This window comes from Centruroides sculpturatus, unplaced genomic scaffold, assembly GCF_000671375.1.
Source record: "Centruroides sculpturatus isolate CEXI.00-Female unplaced genomic scaffold, Cexi_2.0 scaffold1413, whole genome shotgun sequence".
Taxonomy (NCBI): Eukaryota; Metazoa; Arthropoda; class Arachnida; order Scorpiones; family Buthidae; genus Centruroides; species Centruroides sculpturatus.
The window spans coordinates 17599-30658 of NW_019385550.1; the positions used below are offsets into that span (position 1 = coordinate 17599).

Sequence of the window (13060 nt, forward strand, 5' to 3'; positions counted from 1 at the left end):
ATACTATACAGCGCGCGCTGTAGAAATTCATCGTCTGCTTTAAATCTTCCGCCATTTTGGTGAATTAAACTGTATTTATGATGCAATAGTTAAATTTTATCAAAGGACTTTTTGTGATTTAAAAAAGTAATGTGATTAGGAGTTATAAGTGATTTAAATTAGCTAATAATGATAATATATTATCTCAAATTAATTAAAATAATGTTTTTTATAGGATCTAAGCACTTCATCCTTACCCGATTTAAATGTTAGAAAAAGAAAAATAGATTGGGGTGTGGAGGAAAAAAAGAAGTTTTCCGGGTAAACACGCTGTTCTTTGCAAGAATACTACTCATTGAAGTCCTTTTAGAAGAGCTACAGGAGCTCGAGTCGAGGAAAAGAGGCTTACTCTAACCCAGTCCATTTTGCCATTTATTTTAATAAATGAAATACGTAGGACCTGTAAGTTTCCTTCGGGCCGAGAAAAATCTTCATCTCGAATAGAGTTAAATAAACAGCTCTTCGGAGCCATCGAGAAGTTATGCCCCGAAAAGCTGTTTATTTAAATATATAAAATGGCCACAGTCCTCCCTAACATGGGATTTAGAAGTTATCTGTATGATGTTCTCTATTCTTTGCAAAAATGTTTTTCTTCGTGTTCTACTGTCGGACCCATCCCTCACCACCCGGCTGCCCCATTATGGGTTTTTTTACAAGCCCAGTAATTAGAGATCCATTCTAAAAAGTTAGAATGGGTCTTCATTTACCATAATGATTGCAAGATGGAGTTCAGAACATTCCACAATGCCTCAAAGTCATGTTATTCAGTCTTGCATTTAAAATAGAAGCACCCATCCTCTCTATTGTATATTAACACGCTGAAGTTCTATAAAAAAATAATCAATTAACCAGGATACATTCTCCTACGTATGATCTTTATGGCCGCTCTATTTATTTTTTAAACATATTTTCACAATTTTATCATTAGCGAATCACATAGTAAGTAAGTTAATCTTATAACATTTTAAAGTAAACTTTAATATTAAAAAGACTTTTAAAATTAAGTATACATCAAATTGTTTAATTTTTAAAAATATTTATGAACAGAACAGAGTCCAAGAATAAAGTTCATGTTAAGAAGTGAATCGTATGTTGCATCTAACTGAAAAGTAAGTGTATAATTTAATAATTTATAATTTAAAATATGTCGATCATGTGGATTATATTATTACAAAAGCCATTTCCTAATTCTTTAAAATGTTTTTGAATTATATTCGAACTTAATACCTTACACCTGAGTGATTATTTTCAAGATTTTATACAATAATTCTTTAATTTACAATTGATGAAATATAACTACTGTATTTTAAATCAATGTATTTTAGTATTTTTATAAAAACAGTTGCCATTTTGTTACGGAAGAGATGCATCAAAATAAGGAAAATGTCATCAACTAACGTTATGAAGTTTAAGGAATATATAAACATTGAGTTTCTGTAAGTAGAATTAAGATTATCGTTATTATAGGTTAAAAATATTAACCACACGCTATAAGGAGCGACGTCTCCCACACTACACCTCTTTTCCAGCCCCATTGCTGCTGCTCCACTCGCATGAAACAGAAAAAACATGCGTATTATACTCAAATTCTAGGCTGCATGAACAATCACGCGGTAAATCAAAATAAACGAATATAGGCATACTACTTGTTCGTGTTCATCCTGTTTCTTTTGTTGAGCGTTGTCATGTGTATCAAAGATTTGCGTGTGACATGAGCATCTATATTTATATGGCAGCCTCTTGCACAATATGTTGCTGGTGTCTGTAAGCTATTGCCTTTTTACTGTAGCCTACGTACCTATATTAAGTCTACACAAGCCACCAGCCATGCCGTATTCAGAAATTTCTAGCTACATATTGTATATATAAATGTACAATGGAACCTCTAATAACGGCCACCTCCGAACAACGGCCACCTTAAACATCGGCAACTTTTTCGGAAATTGTTTTTTTAAGCAAAAATACATACAAAATAACCTCGAAAGACGGCCATTTTGTAGGTTCGATTTATATAATTTATATATATATATTTATTTATTTTCTACAATATTGCTTTAATATTCGAAGTTAATTAAAATTATAATTAAATAACGCAACTGGTGTAAATAATTTCATTAATATCACAAAAATATGTCATTTATATATTAAATGTTATTTCCTAAACTATTTTACTTAATTTAATATTAATTATATTAAAGAAAATTCTTTATTATTTTATTTTTTAGTTATTTTTTAAATCATAATATGAATTCAATTGTAATTAATATAATAATTTAATTAACCACACCTAGATGGCGCCACATACTACCAATATGAAATTAATAGATCACGATGAACGAATTCTTGAGAAACTTTTTTCAAGAATTTGTAAATTTTAAAATAATTTTTTTAACGAAATTTGAAACTTAATTATTATTATTTATTTATTTTTTATTTTTTAAATTTAGTATTAAAATTTAAATGTAAACACTAATCGACAATGCTATAATTCTTTATTGGGCTTCTAGATAATTACATTAATAAAAATTTTTTTTTGATTTTTGTAGGTGCATGTAATGGGTGAATTCTTGGATGTAAATGCTACAACATAGGTAAAAAATTAAATTTTTATTTATATATTTTTGGCATATTTATTAACTAGAGGACACAGTAAATTGTGCTTGGTGTATTTTGGCTTTTTTTGAAGGGGGTGCTTTTTCTCCCCCAAGATTTTTGCATTTTTGGATTCAGCGGAGCTTGAAATATCGAGAAATTTAAAAAAAATTGGGGTTTCTTCCTTCATGTACGGATGATAATGTGTATGAGGGGCACGATATTGTTCACCCGCTTTGAAGCTTAATAACTCCTGTACCTTTAGTCGAAAATTTCTGAAATTTTGCAGGGAGGTTCGCATATTAGGGACATCGATGCTATTAAATTTCGGTGGTTGAAGGTCCAGTCGGTGGGGAGATAGAGGAGGTCACATATCGTATCTCGAGCGGTTAACGAAGATTTCACTCGCTTATTATCATGTACAATTTAAGAAAAACCCGTCTCTACCCTCAAAATTAAGCTTTTTGCCATTTTATAATAATTAATAATATAAAAACTTAAATATATATATATATACAAAATATCGTAACAGATGGCGCCACGCACAATTTTAAACTTTTTTCCGGGAAAGTTACGCAACTCGTCGCCGGATTTTTTTTAAAGGTGTTGAGAATTAATATTTAGACATAAATACTACAGTGAAAGTACAGCTTTAAGACATGTCTAGATAATTAATTAAACAGTACAGTTTTGTAAACGATATCTTTTTGTTTGGTGTTAAGTTTACAAATAAAAAGCATTCGAAGGAAATGCAGAGTATCCTGTTGCTGTCGACACACCGTTTCAACATTAGTCACAGGCACCAATCACCAAAAAGTTACGTAAACAACGAGTCGAGTGAGGATAAAACTATTTTTGTTGATGTCCCTTTCGTCATTTTCTTGTAGCAATTTATCATTCTCCTGTCTGGCTTTTTTACTCCCCCTTTACCTTTCTTTACAATCTATTGTTTCGAAAATAGTCATTGGACGACGAGAAGTATTTTTACTGAAAATACTACAAATAATTAACAGTCGAAAACGTTTTTTTCCCCAACGAAATTCGGCATCTAATTCAGCGATAAAGTTATTTAAACTATTCCAATTTTAGCTTGGACTTATGATATTAATGGGTTACTTAATGTTAAACTATAAAGAGATGGATTTAACTCGCTTCTAACCCCTTTAATATATTCGCATTCGTTAATAATTCGGTTATATTTTAGTTTACTACACTCAAAGAGACCATTCGAGGGAATTAACACCAACTTAATACTGTCATAGGTCAAAACTTGACACCGAGTTCTGTCTTGGAGGAATGAGTAAACAAATATTCACGCGTATAATTTATAACTTCAACAATTTTCGTATATAACATTTTAAACAATTCCACAAGAAAAAAATGAATCTAATTTATTGTCAATTCTTCTTAAAATACAAGTGTAATATTGAATTAAGTCTGTAGGTTAAATTGGAAGTGGAATTTCAACTTAAAAACTAATCGAAAATAAAAATAGCCCACGTCTAATATTCGAAATTCAATTAGCTTTGTGACGTTTAAGAGAGAGATTCCCGGTAGACAATTTTCTATTTTCTCTGTGAGTCTTTATTATTATTATCTGTTTTTACGTCAGTTAAGGAAGTGTGACAATTGGTTACCTTATTCAGATCAATTCGACCAATGAAAGGGTGCGTTGTTAGATAACAATTGTTGGCAGTGTTTGCGTTATCCACTTGAATTTCCTTTCTCTTGTTTAAGTGTTTGTCTCCTTGTTTTACTGTAAAATCCTTGTGTAGTTAGACCCTTTTGTTTTGGTTTTTCTGTCTTCGCAAGTTCCTTTGTATCCGGTAGTTTGTATTTAGCGAAAGCAGAGAAGACAATTCGGGTTTTTAAAAGAGGTGACGTTGTCCTAAACTTAGAAGATCCAAGCCATTCTTAACGTTAGAAACGAAATTTATCGTTTGAAAAAAATTTATTTAAAAAATTTTAATGAGGTTAAAACTAATTTTAATACATTTTATTTTATAACGATGCTGTAAAAAATACAAATATCAATAAATTATAGACTAAGAAGGAGTTGGCTGTGAAAGTTAACAATTGTTTTGTTAAGTAAGGAACAATGAATACGTACAAAGAATAAAATTCCCATTAAGCATTCTTAAAATTGCTAAGGAGTTTCCTTTTCTTTTTTTTAAAATTATTTTTTACTTTTTAGCATGTTTTTTTAATTGTGTTTTATGTAATTATCGTTTAGGACGTTAACACCCGCTATCCGTTATAGTCCTGTTATCGAAATTATCATCTAGAAAGAGTTATTACTGAAGTATCTCGGAGAGTTAGAGAAGAAAAGACAGATTTGAACGATCCTTCAGGACCTTAAAATATAGTAATTAGTCTTAAAATTTCAAGAATTTGCTCTTTGTAGTTAGCCGACAAATACCGCCGATTAAATACACATTCCAAGCACACCTTAGTTAAAATATATATGCCAAGCAAACAGATGAAGTCATAAGACAGTTAAATGTCAGACTATGCAATGAAAATAGTTTGATGGATCTACAACATTTGGTTTGTCTCCAATATTAAGAGATTACATCGCCGAAACTAACTAATTAACATCCTAAAACTGATCTGTTAATTTTTACTTAACACGTTTTTTTCTTTTTACCTCCTCCGTTTTCGTCTGTTAAATACAATTAACCTTCTCTCTTTCTCTCTCTTTTACACACACACACGCAGACATAGACATACATGCACACCTTTTTTTAGTTTCTTTTTTTCTACAAAAATTATGCCTGCACGTAGATACAGATCTAGTGAAATTATGCGTGAAGACAGACATCTTGATGACATTCTTCTCGTGGAAGAAAAAAACAATAGAGAAATTGAAATTTGAATCTACAAACGTCGCTACTATTTTAACACTTTAAACTTGGTTTTACCTTTTACCTTTATTTCTTTTAAACTTTAACGAGCAATTAATTACTGTGACACGGTCGTAATACCGGGCTGAAAATTTCAATCGTACTTTTAATTTTAAAAGAATCACGTGACTTCCGATCTCTGCCGGAAGTTCTTATATAATTAATCGGGTTCTTTGACCTCTAACCTTTCCGTATCTGCTCGCGATTTGCGTCTATCTAACTCAGTTCTCGAGATTAAAGAAGGACGGACGGACGGACGACAGTGGGAATTTATAGGTCTCCAATTTAAAAGTAAATTTCGCAAGTTAATTAATTAATTTATTATCAATTATACATCTCTATTAGTAATTAATTAAATAAGCGAAACGTTTATATAGGCCTATATAAATGTGACAATTATATAAGTTATACATGTCTATACAGGTCTACATATGACAGGCCATATCATAAATAAGACTATATTGTATATGTCTATACGGGATTATATATGGCAGGTCATACATATGACGATTATGTATGTATATATACATAGGCCTATATTTCTGTGTTTCTATACATACAAGTCGACCCCCCTATAACATTGTTGGTTTTTCCGTTTTATATGAATTCCATGTTGTACGAGTCACTTAGATTTTACAAATACGTGTGCCGGGCTGTGAACGGCTCACGTATTTGTAAAATCTAAGTGACTCGTACAACGTGGAATTCATATAAAACGGAATAATCAACAGTGTTATGGGGGGTCGACTGTAACTACCATATAAAGGCCTGTACATGTCAATACGAGACTATATGTTACAGGCCATATCTAGGCCCATACATGTGATAATTATATATAGCCTACATCTCTATAGAGAATTACATGTGACAGACAATATACGGGCCTGTACTGTACATGTGACAATTATATAACAGTTTTGTTGATAAAACTGAGTAATAATAAATTAATTAATATAATTTTTTTTATCACGAACAACAACGTTTTATTTTACAAATGATAAGAATAATTCAAATTCTTAGTAAAATCTGACAGAAATAAAGTACACGTGGTACAATATAAAAATTAATAACAGCCTCAACCGGAGGTCTACCGCCATCTAGCGTTAATAAACGTTACTAAGAATCAATCAAACCTCGTTAAGACGGACGATAAATCAAAAACACCGCTTAAAATGCACATTTAACTTTTTAATATTTTCGCTTCTTGTTTGTTCACCTTCAGTAAAATGGACGAAACGTTACTGATCGATGACGTCAGCAGCGTTACTAATCCGATTAGTTTCACCAAGCACGTGCGCTAATCGGACAACTATGTCGTCATAATTGCTATGAAGACAACAATAGTGGCGGTTGCACGTGTTGGTCACAAGTACGTGTCACGTGTCATCAAATCCAATATGTATTCATGAAGTCACACGATTGGACCATTTATTACCACGTGGTAGAAGGAGCAGCGATGCGTTTGATTATGGTTCATTGAAATAGCCGGCATAGAACAAGAAAAAATTGATGGAGAATTACGAAATTACTCTCTGATCTATCATCCGGAACTTTTAAAAAATTCCTAAAAACGCTTCCATTCCGCTCCCCCCCCCCGTTTACCCGGACGTAATCCCGAAAAAGCTCGCGCGACTTAACTGGTTTTTACCGAGATCTTATCTCGTCCCTCGCATCTATTCCAATCACGATTGTCTCAAAGGTCTCCTCCTCCATTAAAGAGGAGGCCATCCTGTATCGGGAAAAGCTTCTCTTTTTACTTTCATTATGTCGAACTAGTTGCTGCTAACAATTCCGACACTCGATGCTTCGTTGGTGGTCCTAAAAGATCAAGAAAGTAGTATCACTTTAATGACTGTCGTGGCGGTGGTCTCGTTTTATATATTGTTAACCGATTCAAATACCTGTAACTCTGTTAGAATACGTTAAATGTCTGTCGGAAAAATATCCTTGCAAATTATATTTTTCGTGACTTTTTCCCCTCCCCTCTTGCTTCTTTTTTTTTTTTTTCCTTTTTTCAATGCTTCATTTCACCCGTACCTCTATCTATTTTCGCGTGTTTAAATCATGTTTTAGTCGCTTCGTTTCGTGTGATTTATGTATTCATGTTCGATACGTTCTTCGGCACGTCTCCTTTCTCTTGTTCGTAATTTTTCTGAACGATTAATTCCTAGAAACACCGTACAAATCTGCCGTTATTGCACATTTTTCTCTATAGAACATGGTAGAGGGGGGTTATTTCGGTTCTGTTCTTGTTCATTCCTGTTTTCGAGGAGTGAATACTGTGGACAATTGAAACAATGCACTAAAACAATCTCTCGTAATCTTTCCGTGCTCTAGAAATTAATTTAACCCATTTTATGCCCATTATTTCACGCTTATCTGTTTCAATTCACTTTTTCCCCCCTCTACTTTTAAAGCTTCGTTTCACGTACGAGACTGTCCTTTTCAGGCGTTTCATTTCACGCTACGACTGCACGTGTTTCCCACTCCATACACCCCATCGTTCTGTCTACAGAACTAGTGTTTTAATCTAGCAAAAATAATAATTTCTTACTCATATTTTACTTAATCACGGGGACGAATATTTTTATATAATTTTAATTTACTTTACTTAATCGGGACTAGTCATTCACTAATTATAGAAGTTAATCAGGTCATCCAAGCTCGTCTGTTATCGTCTCATCGTTTATCTGACACCGTATGTTTAATTAAATATTTCCTTTAATAATTCACCTGATCTGATATGCGAGAAAGTGGCTTTCACTCTCTCCAAGCAGGTGTTCATTTCCCCTTAACAAATGGGATGGATAATGTCATTGTTATCTGACCAATAGGAACAGACACATCAAACAAAGCACAGATAATATTAGGTCGGCAATGTCATAAATCGTAGCAGAAGGAACATGCTATACATTCCTGCGTTTATTGTTCCATCCCTTTCAGACAATAGTAGTTCGTTGATTACCCGTTAGACGGCGTGGACTGTTGGTGAATATTTGGATTGATTTGTCCTTTTTTTCAACTTCTTCCTCCTCGTAAAAATGAAAGTGGATCTGTCGGTCTGGCGATTAATGTTTTAACTCAAAAATCGACCATGCCGACCGACTAGGCGATTATTCGGGAGGGTAGAAACGTTAGAATGTTGTTAAATATGCATTAATTAATAAAAAAAAAATCGATTAAAAATATATATTTTTTTCGAAGAGAATCGATTACATTCGAGCGATTTATTTTTATTTCCATTAAGCTTTAACGATTTGCTTTAAAAAAACCTAGCTTTAATAATCGAGTTCAATAGATAAATCGATTACAATACTCGATTAAATAAAATAATCGATTATTTATTGAAGAAATTTCGATAAATAATCGAAATAATCGATTACGTTAATAAAAGATTCAGTTACAATAATCGATTATCTTAACAGAAAAGTAATCGATTATTTTTTATTAGCGGATTCGGTAATCGATTATTTTCAATTACAATAAATAAAATTTCTTGTATTTTTCATAGATTTATTTCATTTTAAACATTATTTCCGGTTTTTCTTTTATACTGAAATATAATAAACTCACAGCAAAAGAAACGTGTACACAATAAAACTGCAATTATCCGAATTAATCGGGAACCTCGGGCCGTCCGGATAATCGGATTTTTTGCTTAAAATATTCCAATTTTACCCTATTCAACACCATGTTATGTACGAGTGTACTGTACATAATTAAATACAAATAAAACAATAAAGAAATCTAGTTTATGTTCTACATTATTAAGAAAACAAAACATTACATGCAAATACAGTAAATATACGTGCATGTCTATTTCAATTCGAGGGGCAATCCGGTTAATAAGCGGCCAAATAATTGGAATTTTGATGAATTTCGCCGTTAAATTTCCGAGTTATAACGAAACTAAATTAATTTGATTTATTACCGATTACATTTAAAATATGTTTAAATCGAAATTTAGCATTTTCTTGTCGCCATATTCTACTATTTAAAAGGAACGATATCGCATGCTATCTTTATCAGGAAGGCTTTCATTTATCAGCTCAAGTATAAATTTATCTTGGAACCTGTCTGGAAACATCCACCGCGAACGAAACAGACAAGAGACATTATATATAAAGGGCACACCATTTTCGTAAAACCCGAGACTCGACAACAAAACAAGTAAAACAAAAATCCGTTTGTCCTCCTGACGAATAACACCAGGATGATGTTATCCTTGTACTTTCTTCCTATATCAATCATACTGTCGTGTCTCACTGTCTTCACTTGCAATCTACTTTTGGAAAAGGACCCCTTTCTATTCAAGCTCCATCAATGCATTTTAAAAGGTGGAATCGGAGGAAATGAAAGAGGGGGTTTAAAAGTTTAAAGAATTTTAAGAATTCGATGACACCTATAGCTTAAGTTAAAGTGGAGTTAGCGCTATCGATTCTTCTCCCCCTTCCTCCTTTCTTCCTCTTTTTTTTTCCTCTATCTTTCTGTGTTTCTCGTATCCAAACGAGTCTTGGCGAGTATACACTACTCAGAATAACCGTAATGCGGAGGGTGTACCCATGTTGGCTGTCCAGAGCAATAGCATGGCTCATTTGTCACCAAGAGCTTGCTTCATCTGTCAAGGGGGGGAGAGCAGAAGTCGCACTCGGCACATACTTACACTCCTATATATAGGTCTCGTCTTCTACCATTTTTATACTTATAAAACTTTTTCGTTTCGTTGCAGGACGGGCCATAGTCATGTGGTAGCCAGGTACGATGGTTCTGCGGTAATTAATTCCTTCCCCCCTCCTCCACCAGTGGGAGATAAGAAGGATCATATATACACCAGCCGCTGGTATTACGTCAAAAACTTTGCTATCTGTTAAGATCTGAGTTTAGTTGAAGTTCTAATCGCGTGATTTATTACTCTTTTCCACGAAGGATCCGTTACCGAAACATTTTTCAGCTTTATTACTATAACAGTAGTGCGGAAAAGTTGTGTTTTGCTGGATAAGTCGAACGAACGATGCGGGAGACGTTGCGGAGGGGTCTGCAACTTCCCAGAAGAGGGTATAGAAGTATGTCGAGTTAAACAATTAAACCTTGTGTTTGGGTTATTATAAGTCCTGCTTTCGAAGACAGTTTTTCAGTTATTTTATCTCATAATTTCTTTCTAAATACGAATTTATCTTCGGTGCGAATTTCATTAAACAGGAGGGGACGACGTTGTAAAGCGTAATTCCTACTGTAAAATTTAATTCGTGGACAATTTTCGTGTTATAAAGTCGACTCTGTTTAATATTTATCGTGTGACCAAGCGAAGTACGTCAAGTTTTTATAAGGTCTAAAAGACAGCTGAGACCAGCTTAGTGGGAGATTATTTTTTTTTTATGTGGATGACATAAATATAGTGCATAATGCCCCCAAAAAATCTTGTCGCTCTGCAAATATATAAGGGGTTTACAACCCACATAACACGCTATCCATCTTATAACATTGGAAACAATTGTCTATAAACCGTGTTTTATTATTTAAGATCTAGTGTCAGACTTCTAATAATTCAATAAAAGTATAGAAAGTGGAGAGCAACACCACTATTTGCTATACTAACTGCACTTTTATTGATTTTTTTTTTATATAGTATTATTCGCATACATACACACACACGAAGAGACACGTATTTACAAAGATTGAGGTAGAACTGTACAAAAACTGAAAGAATTAACACGTAACTCACTAAAGTCTACGACACTAAAAGACTACACTATTCACAACACTGGGTTCGGATCCCTGTAGAAATATCACTAGTGTGATGCCAAACGGTGGCATTGCACTTAATGTATATAAGTAAAACACATAATAGTAGCAACTATATACAACTGACGGCTGTAGAAATATAGAATTTTCCATCCAAAGCTTGTTTTTTCTTTTAATCTTACCATTTAAATCCCTGTTTTAAGTCTTTGGTGTTTTCACTAGAACCAATATAAGTCCTTACTGGCATCCGCTACTTGACTTTCTAGACCTGAAAAGGATTTCCGTTCAGTTTAAACTGAGTCGAGTATTGTTAGTTTTAATAGTTAGTTTGATCTAAAAGTTAAAATTTTAATCAAAAAATTAAAATTTAGCGAGCTTTTATAGCTTATAGTTGTGGCATTTTGCTTAAAGCGTGTGTAAATCATCTAAAAGGAGAAAGATTAGTTACTAAATTTCTCTGTAGGCCTCATTTTTCTGGGGGGTGTATTTATATTAAGGCAAATAAATTAGGTTAGAAGCATTTATGAGGCCTTTAGAATATTCATTTTAAGCCTACTTGTTCGCAATTTTAACCCCGAAAGGCTATCTTTTTTTTTTGCGGATTTTAAGATAAGTGGTAGGATTATGTGTGAGTAAAAGTGCAGTCGAGCCGACTCCAATCATTACAGCTGCATTAATAATGTGGTAGTATCCGAGTACTACCCATGGAAACACTCTATAGTATATGAAGGCAGGAATGTGTCGTAATTAAAAACAACCCTCCAAACTCTCTCTCGTTCTCTCTCTCTCTCTCGTTCTCTCTTTCTCTCTCTCTCTCCTTCTCTGGCGGGAGGGATGATAATTAATTACAAGACCCCCTACTGTCAGACATGTTCGGATCGATAGGAGGACCTCTATTGCTTTGGAGGCTCTCAATAAAAACGGATGAAAGGAATCGCACTTTAACTGCTCTGATTGTAGCGAATCTTGATTGAAAGCCTTCTGCTTGGGTTAAATTTGTAGTTGGAACTTTTATTTAATCTATATAAGCTTAAGGCGCAGGCTCTTTTGTGTGTAAAATGCGTTAGCAATAAGTTACGGGGGCGAACGTAAGGATTACAGCAGAACAAAATCTGATGATTTTCAACGAATTTATTCCTACAAAATCGGAGGTTTTTTTTCTTTTTTTTTAATATAAAATTAAGCCTGGAGGCTCGAATTAGGTTTAAAAAGTGCATGCGAAACGATCAGAGAGAGCAAATACGCTTAAACCGATCCTGTAAAATGGTATTCGAAGAAGCACTTGTAACGTAAAATAGGCGTATATAAGGTTTATAATAATTATTTAGACCTCATAAATGGGTAAAAGTCACCCTCCGAGTGGCTTAAAAAGAGTAAAAAACAGGCAAGCAATGTTAAAATCCTAACAACGGAACCCCTAAACTAGTCATGCATGTTAGTTAGTGCCACCACCACCACGCGACTAGATAAAAGATGAAATGACGTACTGATTTGCCCCGATGGGTTCGAATTCATCGACACGAACGTGGCGCGTGCATCTTGTACAGTTCAAACATGTAGTTGCCACTAGTTGCATCTACAGAGGAGTTTCATTATTACAAAACTTAAAACATTGAAAACGGGTCAAAATAGCAGCTGGTCGAGCCAGAGAATTAAAAAAAAACAGGAGGGACACGTATCGAATAACAATAAAAAAAAGGTTAAAGGTCATTACGGAAGACTAGACGAGCTACCATTTCGCCCCTGCAAGATACTTTAAGATTGAAACATATATTTATTTTATT

General features: G+C 33.6%; 1 protein-coding gene and 1 long non-coding RNA gene across 8 annotated transcripts in view; one reads left to right on the plus strand and one right to left on the minus strand.

The window, feature by feature from the left end:
- The window catches only part of LOC111640027, a 17289-nt gene continuing 4229 nt past the window's right edge, over positions 1 to 13060 (plus strand). Inside the window, exons 1-6 of one of the 3 annotated variants that reach the window (XR_002759201.1) lie at positions 1 to 126; positions 215 to 982; positions 1087 to 1148; positions 1365 to 1475; positions 2586 to 2630; positions 2921 to 3064. This is a non-coding gene — a long non-coding RNA (uncharacterized LOC111640027). Of the gene's footprint in view, positions 127 to 214; positions 983 to 1086; positions 1149 to 1364; positions 1476 to 2585; positions 2631 to 2920; positions 3065 to 13060 lie in introns of those variants that run through there. The other 2 variants (XR_002759200.1, XR_002759202.1) reach the window with 2 other exon arrangements.
- Positions 8771 to 13060, minus strand: part of LOC111640026 (transcription cofactor vestigial-like protein 2) — a 19522-nt gene continuing 15232 nt past the window's right edge. For 3 of the 5 annotated variants that reach the window (XM_023386034.1, XM_023386035.1, XM_023386031.1), the window contains 2 exons: positions 12764 to 12852; positions 8773 to 11544 (listed from right to left, as the gene is read on the minus strand). In XM_023386034.1, the coding sequence (XP_023241802.1) occupies positions 12788 to 12852 (65 nt within the window). In that variant the 3' untranslated portion in view covers positions 8773 to 11544; positions 12764 to 12787. Of the gene's footprint in view, positions 11545 to 12763; positions 12853 to 13060 lie in introns of all 5 variants that reach the window. The other 2 variants (XM_023386032.1, XM_023386033.1) reach the window with 2 other exon arrangements.